This window comes from Puccinia triticina, chromosome 2A, assembly GCF_026914185.1.
Source record: "Puccinia triticina chromosome 2A, complete sequence".
Taxonomy (NCBI): Eukaryota; Fungi; Basidiomycota; class Pucciniomycetes; order Pucciniales; family Pucciniaceae; genus Puccinia; species Puccinia triticina.
The window spans coordinates 7,788,864-7,805,097 of record NC_070559.1 but is presented as its reverse complement, the minus strand read 5'-3'; the positions used below and the strand labels follow the sequence as shown (position 1 = coordinate 7,805,097).

At 47.4% G+C, this 16,234-nt stretch overlaps 1 protein-coding gene across 1 annotated transcript; it reads left to right on the top strand.

The window, feature by feature from the left end:
• Positions 1–2,238: 2,238 nt before the first annotated feature.
• On the top strand, positions 2,239–5,642 carry PtA15_2A830 (uncharacterized protein; the record flags this gene model as incomplete). Its single annotated transcript, XM_053166891.1, has 8 exons — positions 2,239–2,380; positions 2,459–2,545; positions 2,630–2,835; positions 3,007–3,242; positions 3,323–3,532; positions 3,614–4,322; positions 4,402–4,715; positions 4,784–5,642. 8 exons carry the CDS (start codon positions 2,239–2,241, stop codon positions 5,640–5,642), a joined length of 2,763 nt encoding a protein of 920 aa, XP_053018068.1.
• Positions 5,643–16,234: the final 10,592 nt, after the last annotated feature.

Sequence of the window (16,234 nt, the reverse complement as noted above, 5' to 3'; positions counted from 1 at the left end):
ATAGGTCTGCGTGTATTCGCTCGGGTATGGGTACCCGGTATATCGAAGCTTATCTCCGTTGGACTCTTCTGATTTGCTTCTCTTATCGGCGCAATACAAGATCGCCTTGTCCTGCCATTCTTGGTTGAATATCGTGAGGGGAAGTGGTGCCCTGAACGCCACTAGATTCCGTTCGAAAAAGGGTGTGAACCCGAGGTCGTCGTTCGTTGGGACAGCGGAATCGTTGAATATCACCCCACCGTCCGTTTGTTGGGCATTCGACATCATTTCGTCGTGGTCTCTTATCCTCGCGGGGCTTTGCAGTGGGGGGACGGGGACCTTGAGTCTTGGTATGGAATGGGTTGTTGATGGTGTCGGTTGTTCAACGGGGAGTGTTCCAGCCAGTCTACCTGTGACCACGTTCTTTTGCGAGGCCGCTACTGTGCTGTTTGCTGGGTCGACAACGACTGTCCCTCCTAAGCCAGCGCATATTTGGTAGAACATTAAGGCTTCATCCTTCCTCCCGGCCGCCGCCGCTGTTTTAGCTTGTTTGATGACGTCCAACATTGCCATCCTCAGCACGATCTTTCCCCCGTTTGCCCCCACTTCCACTGCTGCTTCGTCAGCGTCCACCGGGTCATCGACTATACGATCAACAAGAATACATAAAATTTCAGCCCGCTTCCTTGGTTGGCATTCCTTGTTGGCATTCCACGGTTGGCATTCCTGGATGGCATTCCTCGAGGACCTTTCTAGTCGGCCGAGATTGCTTACCTGTTCCTTTTTGATGCCCGGGATGCCCAGTCTCTCCTCCCAATTCCCCTTCCCCTTCTCTCCATCTATCCACTACCCTTTCTACATCATCCTCTGCTTCCGCCGGGCCACGTTGGTCTTCCGGGATCTTGGAGGTAGACCTGGTCGCGACTCTTCTCGCTGGTTCCTTCGGCGCCGTGACTTTCTTCGTCTTTTTCTGTGCCGCGGTTTTCTTGTTCGGTGGGTCGTTCCCCGACTTCTCCGCCGTTAGTGTATCCTCCAACTCTCCGGTTGCGCCTTGCACTTGAGCTGGTTCAGTCTCCCCAGGTGCCGGTGCTTCTGCGTCTTGGTCCGTTCTTCCTCGTGCTGCCATGACCGCTGCTGATGTTTCTGCAATATTAAGTATGGAGTTGAACATCGTGTTAGTGCCCTAGTTCTCTGAGATTGTTAATAAACGGTCTGGGCGAAATTTATCCCTGCGAGAGTCGGCGGATCGAGTGACGGCGTCTAGGCTGAGGGTATCGGTATGGCTTCCGTTTCTAGCCGATACCGGTTGGCCTCTGCCTAACTAGGTTTGCATCTTCCGGCTGCGCACCCGGGCTGCGAGGCGCGCAGGGTTTTGTCCCGGCGCGCCCAAGCGCAGTCCGTCGTCTACTCTACTGCCGTGTCTTGGACTCGGCCCACCTCCTGCTTCACTCCCGGTAAGCTACCAAGAATCGATCTCAGAACTTCAGCGCAATTGTGTCTTCTAAGAACAGTTAGCCTCGGTGTGAGTCCTTTGTATTGGTGTTAGACATTTGGACAGTTGATAGTTTCTCCACCGCCGGGAAAGCCTCGTTTCTGCACTACCAGCGGGTACTGCATGGACAATCTGGCATTCCGCTGCTGCTCTAATGTGTGACTGCTCTGATTTAAGAGTTTACCACCTTTGAGGGCGTTATGCCCTTAGACAGCTGTTACTGCAATGTGAGTTCTTCGACGACTCACTGAGCTCCTCTTTTACCCATTTTGAAAAGGGGCATATAGTTGCAGGTGAACATCAACAACTGCCACAAATACATAATTGGATGAACTCTGGCTCCGTTGTGTGTGGATTCGGGTAACCTCGGTAGAAGCCCTCGACAGGGCTTGTTGCTCGACAGCTGGCGTCTTGACTCTTGAGAGCTTCGTGCTCAGCAATTTGCAGACATTAATTACGGATGATTGCTTGTGCGTGAAACAAAGCGGAAGGAGGGTTGAAATCGTCTTGCGGTGGCTGGGTCTGAAAGGGTCTTTCACGTGCACTCAAATGAGTTTGTTGAAGATCCATGGAGATCCAGCTTATGTAATCGGATCCCTGTATTCCAAATTTCCTTGACCATCGATCTCCACCGACAGCAGTTGCACCACTCTTCAAGCTGTTGACCTTCTCCACCTCCGCCGGAACTGCCCTTCAACGAATTGCCCCAGCCCTCAAGAGGTATCCATCAATAAATCAACCAATTACACCGAAGCCGCTCCGGATAGATGATCGACCATCTGCTCGGTCGACCGTCTCCCTCTTGGAGAAGGACTCAGGTCATTCTGGTCCTGCTCTTCTGGGCATGGAGGCTGCGATCCGGCGATCCTGGAGGTCCGGCTGGAGTAAAAGCGTTGAACAGTAGATTCAGTTAAGCAACCCCTCTTATCTTCCCATTCATTCTCCACCGCTCACTTATTTGTTTGCTTTCCTCCCATCCCTTCACAGAAAGATTCACCCCGTGGCAGATTTCGGTCACCCTGCTTACTTGTCTCTATGGTATACGTCATTGGGACACTCTGGTCGGCCTTGCCGGTGAGCTGAATTGACACGCGGGGCTGAGTGGATCGAATGAACCCATGAATGGATGACTGATGGTGTTGTCAATCTGGTTTTCAGCTCCAGAGCCACTAGCAAGGCTTTATTCTAGAGGTTTTTATCGTGCGACATGGATCAACACGGCACTTGACGCTGGCTTCGCGACCGCTGCGCCGATCCCACTGAAATGGCTTCGAGATCTTCTCAGTGTTCTCTTCAGTGGTTATTATTTGATTTACGCCAACGAAGCTGATGAAAAACTAAGGAGGTACCGTGCCATACCCACTGTAAGTTTTCTTTTATCCCCTATAGATCTTTCATTGAAAAAAAAAGGATTCCATTCACATGGAATTCCTCACTCAAGTGGGACATGATTACATGCAATTTGCCACGACTTCGATCTTAAAACCGCTTCTAGGCCTAGATTGATTGTAATTATTATTTTTATTTCAATTAAGGTCGAAGTTTTGCGCATCACCTGGGAGAAAACTACGAACCCAATCATCGAATTCTTTACTCGCTCACATCGCCCCTCGATACCGATCAAACGCAAATTCATCTTTCCCAGACCCTCAGGTTCCAAGTACTCAAAGCCGATCACTTGCTGGCTGTATTCCTCTCGCTCTGATCTAGAACTTGTCCGAACCAAAAACCTTATTCTAGATGTTCCTGGCGGTGGTTTCATCGCCATGAGGTACGCTACTAATATATACATGAAAAGTCGCCTCGATTTTATGAAAACTTACATTTTCACCCGCTTTCTTCTGTCGATAGCCCTGCGCATCATGAAGAAAGAATCATTCAATGGGCGATCAAGACCGGTGTCCCCATCCTGTCAATTGATTATTGTAAAGCGCCAGAATACCCCTTTCCATACGCAATCCACGAATGTATGGATGTTTACCGCATAATCCAGGAATCAAAGGGAAGGGTCATCGGCATGGGCAGAGATACTGTGGACGTTGTCCTCACAGGAGATTCGGCGTAAGTAACCTTTCAATTAATGTCATGGACTTTTCTTGCCATCGATCGTGTATTCATCATCGAGTATTTGAATCAACACAGGGGCGCCAATTTGTCAGCTGCAATGATCATTTCAATTCTTGAATCAACTCCCGATTCGCCTTTCCACTCACTTCCCCTACCAGTGGGTATTCTTTGGCTGTATGCGGCTTTGGATTTCAACTTCACGTCGTGGATGTCGCCGGAGAACCTGAGAATTCTCAGAAGAGGCAACTCCTCGTCTAACTTACCTGATGGTATTCTAGAAGCAAAGAGCCACCTGAATCACAAAAGTCCACTCAGTGTCGTCGACGACCGAGCTCATCATGACGGGGAACTGACTAGCCGAGGTATGAAAAAGAAGTTTCGCAAAAGTATCGCGAACTTGCCTAGCATGGTGGCTACTTGGAAACGAGCGTTGACGCCTAGGGTCGAGCGAAGCCTTTCGGATGTCGAATTGAAGCTGACCGCAGTCGAGACTTCAAACACATTCGATGAAGATCAGGGTGGGTTGGGCGAGGAATTGACTTGCGTTTCTCCGAGCGGTGACAATGAAAAATCGTTGGGGGAGAGAGTACTTTTTCACGAGGAGGAGTTTTCGAAATTCGGAGCTTCACTGGACACTGAGCAGCATAACCTCGCGCCCCCTGAAAGTGACAACGCAGCCTTACCACTTCCTCAGACTCGGGCTCAGAGAAAGGCATTTGGAACTCATTTGACAATGACCAGTAGAACTGGCTTCTTCAACGATAGAATCATCAGTCCATCAATGGTAATTGCGCTTCAGTTTTGATCGATGAAAGTTCCAAAGTAGGCTTACTGACACTCGCATCTGTCCATTTGGTATATAGATGCGCTGCATGGCAATCTGTTATGTCGGACCTCGTAATGCACCAGATCTTACCAAGGATCACCACATTTCGCCCATCTTCACGCCTTCCTCTATTTTGGCTAGGTTCCCTCCAGTTTATCTTGTGTGCGGTGAAAAAGACCCCTTTGTGGACGACACTGTCATCATAGCTGGGAAAATCAGAGAAGCCAAACAACAGCGCAAAAGAGAGGCTTTAGTGAAGCTCCAGAAGGGGAATGTTGACCCCGACTGCACTCCGCCAAGAAAACTAGATCCGATCTTGGAGGAGGAGGAAGCAGATTGGGTGCAAATGCGGTGCGTACACTATGCGTTTTTAGTCCGCTTGGTTCTCCTCATTCAAGGAATGATTTCTCTGTTGCTAGGATTTTTGAAGGTTGGAGTCATGGATTCGCCCAGATGCTGTCCCTGCTACCTGAAGTCAGCACAGCTTTTGATTTGACTGCAGATTTCATTTTGTCGGCGTTTCAAAAACACGATGCCCGAATGCAAGTGAAGCCCACATCGCTCCAAGTGCCCTCAACAAGCATTGCGGCGCCAATCCCCAAGCCCCATCCGAAGCCCTTATTCGAATCGTACGATGATGAAGCATTGACCTTCACACCACGACTCCGACCACGTGCTGAATCCGGCTCACGGTCGGCCTCTCCCTCGCCGCGTGTGTGGAACACCAAACCAATCAGGTCTTCAAGCGGTCTCGGGAGTGCGCTCTCTACCTCGCCAACCCAGCGGCCAATACTCCCAGCTCTGCGGATCTCACAGGGCCAATCCGGAGCATCCACCGAAATCAATCTGGTGACTCCAACCTCTGGAAAGCCTCCGTCCACACTCGATAGACCCACCCCGAAAGCCTTGGTCGATTTCAACGTCGCTTCGGCAGCCGCTATCGTCACGCCTCCCATTCTGCCCACGGCGCCTGCGGCAATTCTGTTTAGTCGGAAAGAAGGAAACGTACTCGACGATCATCACGATTTGCTCCATCGCAGACGCGAAGAAGCAGGTTTTGGCCTCCCGCCGATGACATCCCCGGAAGACCATTTCAGGCCACTCGAGTTAAGTAGCACTTATGCCCCTGGCGAAGCACGATCCACCGAAGATGAGGCGCAAGGGCAGTATGTTGGAGAGGAAGACTTGCTTGAACGGAGGCGGATGGATGCTGCCTACGGGATCACTCAGAACACCGCTCAATCAAATCCCTCTGGCTCTGTTACAAGCGACAACTAGTTATTCAAGCGATTGATTAGAAGATTCTTATCCATTTTCTAGTCGAAACCACCTCGATCAATTCATCAGCACTTCATTTTTTGTCAATAAGCTTATCTTTTTGACATATGTGTATATGCATATCACTGTACGACTAGTGAAGGTTGGAAATTGCAGTTTTGGGAAATTTATGTACAAATAGTTTCATTCAAGAAGACGTTCCGGTGCGGTAGTTTATTGATGCTTTATTATTTATCTATTGTTTGTGATATGTATGCCTTACTGTACTGGTCAATCAATGTATTTGTATCAGTTTTTTTTTGCCTGCCAAATCATATTGGGCGGCTTCCTGTCGGTTCTGGGGGCCTCCCAGATATTGGAGGACTTCCCGTCAATCTGGGAACTCAGATTTTGCGGGGAAATCTGGGCTCAATTGTCCCAAATCCTAGATCTGCCTAGATTTCCCTGCGAAATCTGGGAAAATCTGGGTTTCCAGATTGGCGGGAAGTCCTCCATTGGAGGACTTCCCGTCGCAATCTGGGAGCAATCTGAGAGCCTCCCAGAGTCTCAAAGCCTAAATTTCCCTGCAAAATTTGGCTCAGATCTGGGTCTGGAAGGGGTTCCCAGATTGACGGGAAGTCCTCCATTATGCATTTAGAATGATCATGTGAGAGCTCTAAGGAATCTGGTGATGGAACTCAAACCTTTGTCATAGATTGCCTTTGGCCAAGCTTCAATGCACAGTCACTGTGCATGATGCACAGCAACTGTGCAAAAAAATGAGGTTGACGTGAGCAGAGCCAGAATGGAAGTTACACAGGAGTATGTTGCACTAGCAAAGGGAATTGGGGAAGTAGAATAAAAATAAGAAAAGAAGCCCACTAAAGACCACAAGTCTGTCTCAAAATCCTGAGGCAAGACTTTAAATCTTGAGGTTGCTGGTTTGATACCAGCTCAGGGGACCAAATATGGACTCCTGTCAGAACTGAGCTGCAACAGTCAGTTGAGGGGATGTTGCTGGTGCTGAGAAAAGAGGCAGATGTGGATCAAAAGATGTGATCCCAGATGGGGGGGGGGGGGGGGGGGGGGGTGATCAAGGGGTTTGGAATACCCTTGGCGGTTTTGGTTAGATAGGAATTCAGAGGGAAGAATTGAAGAGAAATCATCCAAGGAATCACCATATTGGGAGGGAAGTGATCAGAATGGGAGGAACTCAGAAGAATGTGGGGCAGGATCAACACAATCTGGATCAATAAGCTCAAAACGTGATGATATCTTACGACCCTGGAAACCCCCGAAAAATGAGTGGCATGAAAATGTATGATTTTTTGCATTTTTTTGAACAATGGTATGAATTGGCTTTGAAACCCAAAAGGGTACACATGAAACACCACATAAATTTATGAATTTCTAATGAAGTTCAGGTAAGTTGGCTAAAACCTGCAAATTCCCCGCTTAAAATTGCGGTTTTTGGGACCCCTGGGTGGATTAATTAAGCTCAAGAATACACATGAAAATGTATGAATCAGCCAAAAGAACCCATTCCCCAGCCCCCCCCCCCCCCAATGTGTGAATTTAGGCAAAATTCAGGATTTTACATGCCACCCATTTATAGGGGTCTTCCAGGATCCTGATATCTTTATTTTGGATCAGAGATGAATACCATGTGGATCCTTTGTCTAAGTTTTGGCCAAACTTAAAATCAGGGTCTGTGATATGCTGCGCAACAAGCCCTCCTTCCCGCCGCGTGCTTACGACTGAGATGAGAGAGGAGAGACAGAAACAACACTCAAACAACAAACCAACCCACCCCCTGAAAACATGAGAAAAATTGGAAGCAAACAAACAGGACACAACACATGAGGAATGAAGAGAGCAAGAAAATAAATAAAGACAAAATAAAGGGGGTGAATATATAAGATGAAAAATAGGAAAATGACAAGGGATGAAGAAAAAGAAAAAGGAAAGAAAAGAAACTGAGAAATTGGAGAATCTTGAAGATCTTGAGGCTTCCTGAGGTCTTGATGAGCTTGAGTGTGCGCCTGTGTATCTTGATCCTGAGGACACACCAGAACTTCAGAACAGTTATATTTGACTCATTAACACACTGTTGTGGCTGTGCTTCACTCTCTCAATGGACAGTACTGGCAATCAAGAGAGAACATATACTCCCAAGGGCCAGTACTGGCCAAAAATTGATTCAGAACTCTCTCATGGCCATTACTGGCTCATGGGAGAGTGTATGCTTGCTCTCTCCATCACAATGGCCAGTACCAGTGATTGAGATAGGGCATACACACTCTCATTTTGGCCAGTAGCGCCCCTTGGGAGAGTGTATGCACTTTCTCCATTGCTGGTACTGGCCATAAGGCAAGTTAAATCTCCCTAGTCATTGAGAGGGTTTAGGAGTTTTAGCTCTCCAAGTGGCAGCAGGTACACTTCACAATCACCACCGGGACCCGCCTAGACGGGTGAGGGTATGGGCATGGGTGCTGGTTTTGTTGAAAAAGGACCCAGTACCCGTCCGCCGTGGGTGGTCCTGATTGCCACTTGCTCTGGCACGTGGAGAGGTGCTCAGCTAAATTGAACTTGCACAAATATTGAAATGTACGTTTTTAGGTAAAACATACAGTTTCTTCAATTCTGACTTGTTACTGGCAAGGTATTGTTTAAGCTTTACCAGTCAGGGTGAGCAACCCAACTGGTAAAACAGAAGCACCAAGCAGACAGTTCAAAGGTAATACTCTGCATGAAGCATCAGATACTCAGGTTGGTAAAAGTTGACCCAACGCAGTGTACTGATCAATAAAGTTCTGAGTGTTTGTCTCATATCAGCTGACTACCAGAAGCCAGTGGAAAGATAATGTGGTACATATGGGTTCATTACCTTGTCTGAATTCATATGCAAATTGGGCCCCCACAGTTTTTGGCATTTTCTGTATTGGTGTATCATTATGCTACACTTTCTGAAAGTTACTTAACATGCTGGATACCATGAAAACACAAAACCTGGCTTTCAGGGACTTTCAAAAGCTGTAAAATTTTTCCCAGCAAAAAAGGGGTTTATGGCAGTATGCCATGTCATGATATGTTTTTAACTTTGAGAACCCTAACTGTAATGGTGTTACAATACATGTATTTCACCGTTGCCCGGATCAACCAGACAAGAAATCATTTGTGTTGAGTGGGGCTTGGTCATTCATTGGGGGGGGTTCAAAGTTGAATCTCGCGCGTGCAGGAAGCAATTCAGGAGACCAAATTCAGGAAAAAAAAGGGCCTGAATTTTTTCCTGAACTGCGGATTTCCTTCTTGAAGCGGGGCTGCAGGAACCCCTTCCTGAAGCAGGAAACAGTGATTTTCCTGAAACTCCTTCCTCCAACCTCTTCAAGTCACCGATCTTGGACCCAAAACTGAAATAATCTTCCATCCACTCACCTCCACAGATTGGTTATTTTCAACATGCCTCCCAGGAAGAAAAAGAACTCAACCAACCCCTCAGCCAGCCAGACAAAGAAGACCACAGTAACTCCGGCTCCAGCTCCCACTCCGGCTCCACGTTCAGCTCCAACAACCAAGAAAAGGCCTCCCATCAGCTGGGAAAAGGACACCGTGGACGGATTTTCAAGCATTCGAATTCTCCTTGATTGGTTACGTGAAGATGGAAACTATGTTCGTTGGCGAGGCAATAAGAAGAAAGGCTTGAACAAGGAGGCTTTAGCGAGTGAAGTTGTAGCAATCATGAAAGAACGTGGTATCAACGCTGAAACAGAGACAAGACATGTATATGTATCAGACTTGTATTGTCTTGCAATGTCAGCCTATACCATTTATTGGTATTGGCTTGCAGAGACGATACCAGGTATCACATTGATGGCCTTCTGTCCTGCCCAGGCAAGACAAGACCTAATTATTGCCAAAGCTGTATCAGGTATGCCGAGACAATCCGGCATGAATATCAAGATGTCCTAGTGTGTCTCGGGGATCAACTCCGTTAAGTGTCCCTTTGAAGTCGAGTTCATGAGTCAAACAGATCCAACAGGCAGCCACCCAACCAACATCAACCAACTAACTGCTCCCCACCAAAGCCCAACTCACAAAAATCAATTCACTGCAATGGCTCGATCTTCAGGTTCACGTTGTCAAACTCCTACTCAACCACCCTCGCGCCAGTCAACTCGGATCATCACCCCTGTACAAATAAACCCAGATTTTGTTTGAACAAGCCAAGATTCTTGTTGATCAATAGCTCAGACTCAGAGGCGGTCCCATCGGAATACCACTACTATTGACAACCATGATTCAGGTGATGAAGTTGAATCACAGACTCCATCACCTGAATCATGGTTGTCAATAGTAGTGGTATTCCGATGGGATTGGTTGAAAGCAAAATTTAAGTTGAATCACAGACTCAAATTTTGCTTTCAACCAATCCCAGCCTTCAGTTGTCTCAAGCTAGCAAGCGTAAGCAACCTTGCAAACGCCGGTCTCCAACCTCACCACTTCTAAAGAAAAAAAGAAGAATAAAACTGTTGCCCGTGAATCCAAATCTGAACCTGATGCCCTAGATCATAAGCAGGACACTGACGAGGCAAACTCTAAGTTCAAGACAAAGGGTCCGAAGAAACAAAGCTGCTTCAATCACATCACAAAATATTTTGATGAACCGTTCCATGAAGATGAAGAAGACGTTGGAGAAAAACAAATGTTCAAGTGCAAGTGGTGCACAAATGTTTGCAAGAAAAGTGCTGGCACCTTCTGCAATCTCACTAAGCATCGTGATGGGACTCGCGACCGTTCTTCTTGCTCTGGACGATCCAATTCCATCTCTGAAGGCTGCAAGCTTCCACTGACCGCGAGGGATCTCGATAAGCTAGATGTGACTCATCAACAAGGCACTATGACACAATATCTGAAGAATAAGTCTTTTGAGCCAGGTATTTTCAATCAGCTTCTTGTCATGTGGCTTGTCCGGTTCTCATTGCCCTGGAGTCGGATCGAGGACTTTCTGCTATGGGTTGCTTTCAACTATGTTCAACACGGGGTTGACCTCTACTCTCAAACGTGGGCTGCAACCGAAGCTCATTGGCTTTACTTGAATCTACAGAACAAAGTTATGACAACCCTTCAAGTACATATTATCTTTTGTATTTCATGCTTTCTTAATTGCATTGTGACTGATTATGTTGATATTTCCAGAATCTTAGCTCAAAAATAACCTTGATTCACGACATCTGGACCACTAAAGGTAACCGACATGCTTTCATGGGAATCTCCGCCGCTTACATTACAGTTGATTGGACGTTCAAGATCATTCATCTCGGCATGAAATATATTGCATCAAATCATCGGGGGAAGCTTTTGGCACTTCCATTTGCCAACATTTTGTCAAAGTCTAAACTCAAAAATAAGATAAGTTTCACTAACATCTGATTCATTGATCAACAAACAAACTGACATCCTTGATTTCACTTGTGAATACATATTAGCCCAGACAACTGATTCAGGTTCAAATAACTTCACGATGGCAGCCGAAGTTGACCGGCTCATCAACAAGAAGCCTGGGGTCTATCTTAATCTTAAAGAAAACCACATAAGGTGCATCTGTCATAAGATAGCTCTTATTCTCAATGCGGGACTCCAGGCCCTTCGAATCTCAAGCGAAGGATTGCTTGATTCACAAGAAAGCACTCTTGGTTTTGTCCCTGGTCTATCAACAATTGATGAAGAATCCGAAGAGGTCAAACCAAATGATACCTTTGTGACGGAGGATGTAGTGTTGGCAGGGGAAGTTGATGACAATCCCTTGGCAGCCAACTACTCCAACAACAATGAAGAAACCCCTCAACCGCTTGAAAATCCTACCAATATTGATGAAATCTTGACAAAGGTTGATTTTATTGTTCAGCGGATAACTTCATCATCTTCGAAGTGATTTGAGTTCACAACCTGGTGCAAGAAACTTGATTGCAACGGGCCCAGCCTCATTGCTGGATACGGAATCCGCTGGAACATCAAGTTCCAAAGCAGGGATCGTGCATATCAAGCTCGCATAGATAGTCAATAATTTGAATGAGACTTTCAGTGTGAGTCTAAGTGCAAAATTACTTTGGTCGTGTTTGTTGTCCGAGCGCAAGCTGACATTTTGGTATGGTTTGATAGGAGTTTTATTTCCTCACCAAGAAAATGGAAGGTGACTCCTCGTCAGGGTGCTTGATCATCTCTGAATACTATTACATGAAGAATTTCATCAACAAGAAGATTGCAACTGCAAGCAACCCTGAAATCAAGGCAATGCTCAGGAAGATGCTGATAAAAACAGATACCTATCTTGACGAGGCTCTTGAATGTGACGCTATCCTGATTGCAACAGCTCTTAACCCATGCTTCCGACTTTTGATCTTCCAGGCATGGTTTCCCAGCCGCTATGACTACACGAGAGAATTACTCAGAGATCTGTTCAAAAGCAGGAAAGCTGAAATTGACGCAACTGTGACCTCAGAAGAGCTTGCACCACCAAAACAACCCGATAAATCAGACGGAAGTCAACGGGCTATAAATCACGAATTTGACTTCTTTCCAAATGCAGAAGAGGTTCCTTTGTCAGACGAGCTAACTGTATATCTTGGTGGTATGCACCGGCTGCCCCCATCTCAAGCAAACGGGAGTTTGGACTGGTGGAAGGTGAGTAAAAAAACATCACCGGAGCTCATTTAATTCTCTTGCTAATTTTCATCCATCTTGCTTTCCGTTTCAGGAACATTGCCACGAGTTTCCAACCTTGGCGCTCTTAGCTAGGGATTATCTGGCTTGCTGCGCAACCTCTGCAAGTGTTGAGAGGTGCTTCTCGGCAGCAGCAGACACGTGCAGGAGCGACCGAGGAAGTCTCGCAGCAAAGACAATTGAACGCTGTGTCAGCTCTCACCAATGGCTAACTCAAGGAATTAAGCCAGACGGGGCTTTTGAGACTGCTCAGGAGATCATCACTCTGGCCGATCAGCAGAGGGCAAACAAGAAAGCCAAAAAGGCCATGATCAAAACCACGACAAACTGATATCAGTTTTATGGTCTTACATCTCATCTGCCCCTGTCGCTATTTATCTTTTTTTCTCAATTTCCGCGTCAATGTACTGCTTTCATCATATTCACTTCCCTGTTCAGGGAGGTAAGATAAGAAAATGACAGAGGGATCCGAGATTATCGGTTGGCAGATGTTTGGCATTGCAACCAACTATGGCCTCCTCAGGCTTGATCTGGGCAGCCTAAGGCTCCCTACTCACAGCCAACATTTGCCTCCATACAAGGCAGCATCAGTTGAGGTCGCGCTGGGTGCGGGGGCAGGTATGGTGTTTTCTCTTCCCCAGAGGGACCCCATTGACCCCTCTGAGGAAGAAAAGAAGCGTAGCAGTTTGGTGTTGGCATTTAGCATATCAAAGAGGCGGCTGGAGCGGGCGAGCTTCCTGCGCCAGGCCTGCTGTGTATTTGGCTGTTGGATGCTGACGGCGCAGAGCAAGAGGGTGAGGACGGGCAGGGCAAAGAGTGCTGTTGGATTTGTAGAGGTCGTGTTGGGCGTGGTGTTTTCTCTTCCCCAGAGGGACCCCATCACCAGGAAAAAAAAATAGTCACTTGATGACAAGTGACATCATGCCAGCTCCAGCGGGCTACCCACCATCTACCCACCATCTACCCATCATCTACCCACCATCTACCCACCATCTAACCACTTTAAGAATTTCCACAGGAGATCCTCAGTTTTTGCTGGGCACCACTGATCCCCATTTCTGGTCAGCTGATACTCAGCTTTAGCTCCCAGCTTATGCTCAGCTTTGGTGCCCAGCTCATGCTCAGCTTTGTTGCCCAGATCAGAACCAGTCCTGGCCCAGCTTATTTTCAGCTTTATTCCAGTCATTGCTCAGCTTAGACTCAGATTAGAACTATGATTGGCCCAGCCAATGCTCAGCTTTGGACCAGTATTGGCTCAGCTGATTTTCAGCTTTGGATAAATATTGGCCCAGCCAATGCTCAGATTCTGAGTCTGACCACTCCTGTAACAGCTTATGCTCATCTGTGGACCAGCCTTGGCTCAGCTGATGCTCAGCTGTGGACCAACCTTGGCTAAGACAATGCTCGGATGTGGACCAGCCTTGGCTCAGCTGATGCTCAGCTGTGGACCAGCCTTGGCTCAGCAGATGCTCAGCTGTGGACCAGCCTTGGCTCAGCTGATGCTCAGCTGTGGAACAGCCTTTGCTCAGGTGATATTAATCTTTTGAATAGTCTCAAAAAATCTGATACTCAGCTTTGGAACAGCCTTGGCTCAGCCAATGCTCAGCTTTGTACCAGCATTGGCTCAGCCAATGCTCAGCTTTGTACCAGCATTGGCTCAGCCAATGCTCAGCTTTTGAAAATTTTTGGCCCAGCTGGTGTTAATCTTTGGAACAGTATTGTCCTAGCTGATCCTAAGCTCTGCACAAGCCTTTTCCAAGATGATGCTCAGCTTTGGACCATTGTTGGCTAAGCTGATGCTAAGATTTGGAATATTATTGGTCCAGCTGACACTTGGATTTGTTTCAGGCTTGGAATATCCAATGCTCAGCTGTGGCCCAGGCTCAGAAAATGCTCAGCTTTGGCCCAGGCTCAGTCAATGCCTACTGCTCAGCTTATGATGAGCATCAGCTGTTCCTGGGAAAAAATTAGGATCAGCTGACTGTGCCACATTGAGTGCTCTGGTGCAGTCCTGCAAGCTCTACAAGTGCTGGTGGAGCAGACTTGGAGCAGCGCTGGAGTAGCTCTGGAGCAGAAACCAAAGCTGCATCATGTCACTTGCCATCAAGTGACTATTTTTTTTTCCTGGTGCATTGGCCCCTCTGAGGAAGAAAAGAAGTGTAGCGGTTTGGCGTTTGTATCTAGCAGATCGGAGAGGGGGCTGGAACGGGCAAGCTTCATGCGCCAGGTCTGCTGTGCGTTTGGCCGTTGGATGCCAACGGCGCGGAGAAAGAGGGCGAACGGCGCGGAGCAAGAGGGCAAGGACAGGCAGGGAGACAAGTCTGGGTCTCATGTAGATTGGTCAAGAGAGGTACCCGCAGGGATAGGTGGTGCTGGCTGCTGAGGTGTGGTGAGCTGGTGGGGTGACTCGGTGGACAAGTACAGGTCAGTAGGGGGATGGGCGATGGCAATGTTTGGTGGGAGGACTCGGTGGAAGACGGGCCTGACAAAGAGAAGTCTGAGGGGGAGAAGCAGAATTCAGAAGGCGACATTCCAAGGCGTTGTTGACAGGATGAGCATCAACATTACCAGTTTCAAAATGGATGCTACCGCGACTAGAAATTGGATGGACCCCCACCGCGGCCAGATGTGTCCAGTTGGCCGTCAAATCCTGAGCCCGTGGGTTCGCCGCCACCGCCGCCTGAGCCAATCGCTTCACTATTGCCACGTTGCGTCCTTACATCCAGTGTCTCTTGTGAGACAAAAATTCTGTATTGTCTCAGGCATACAAGACAATAAATACGTTTTGGGAGACAGTGTATTGCCCCGGCAAGACAAGACACAAATATACAATGGTATTTTCTTGTCTTGTCTTGTTGCACCGTTGGTGGTATTGATCACCGTAACAACAAAGATATCCAAACAAAGATTCAAGAGCTCCAAGAGAATTACTGTAAGGCTAGCGACTGGCTTAATAACACCGGCTCAGGCGTCTTGGATGAAGACATTGCAAATGGGACCAACAACGTAAGAGGTATGTCCCATTCACATTCCTCACAAGATCTCATGAATGTCAAGATTCAGGCCCGGGCCCGATCAGCTCTGTCACAGGTCCAGCCCAGCCTGACACAGCTGAACCAAACCAAGATCCCGGCGCCTCTATCAGCAGCCACACCAACTCCTCGGAACAAATCATCACACGTAAGTCAGAAGCAACCCCCCTTCCTCAGACTAAACCAGTTTGTGAAACCTCAGAACCGACCCTGATGAACCAGTCCAGGAAAACTAACCCTGAAACCCTCCTTGTTTACCTTGTCATACAGACAACGAGAACATGAGCGAGAAGTTCCAAACCGGTTGAGATCAAACCGCCGCGACCACGTCCCTGTTCACTTGGACTGGGCTGTTGTAACCGCAACTAATCTCTGGTACGTGGAAACAGAGCAAAACCTGTCCTGCTGCATGAAAGCCCTATAAAAGGAGCGCTAACTCTCTCTTTGTTCCGGCTTTCTTTCCTCAGTCGTTCCATTCCATCCATAAGCTCACATTTCCACATATCCCTTTCCCATTGACTCAACCGCTACCCATTGACTCACTCACATCGTCAGCTGCTATAAACCAGCTCTTTTTCACTTGTTATCATTGACAGTTCTGAGACGACCTTGTACCGCAACCTTGTTATTCTCAGACCGCTTTCTCGTGCTTCTTTTCTCTCATCTTGTTCTCATATACTTGTTTCTCCTACCACTGCCCTTAAAGGTACACCTCAACCCTGTTTTTCCTTTCTATCTTTTTCTCCTCTCATGTAGATCGCTATGAGCTGACTCAAAGATGAAATAAACCTTAAAGTCTTGCTATTCTCACAGATTTACAGTCTCGAACTCTCACTTGGACCCACCTCGATTTTCAAGACA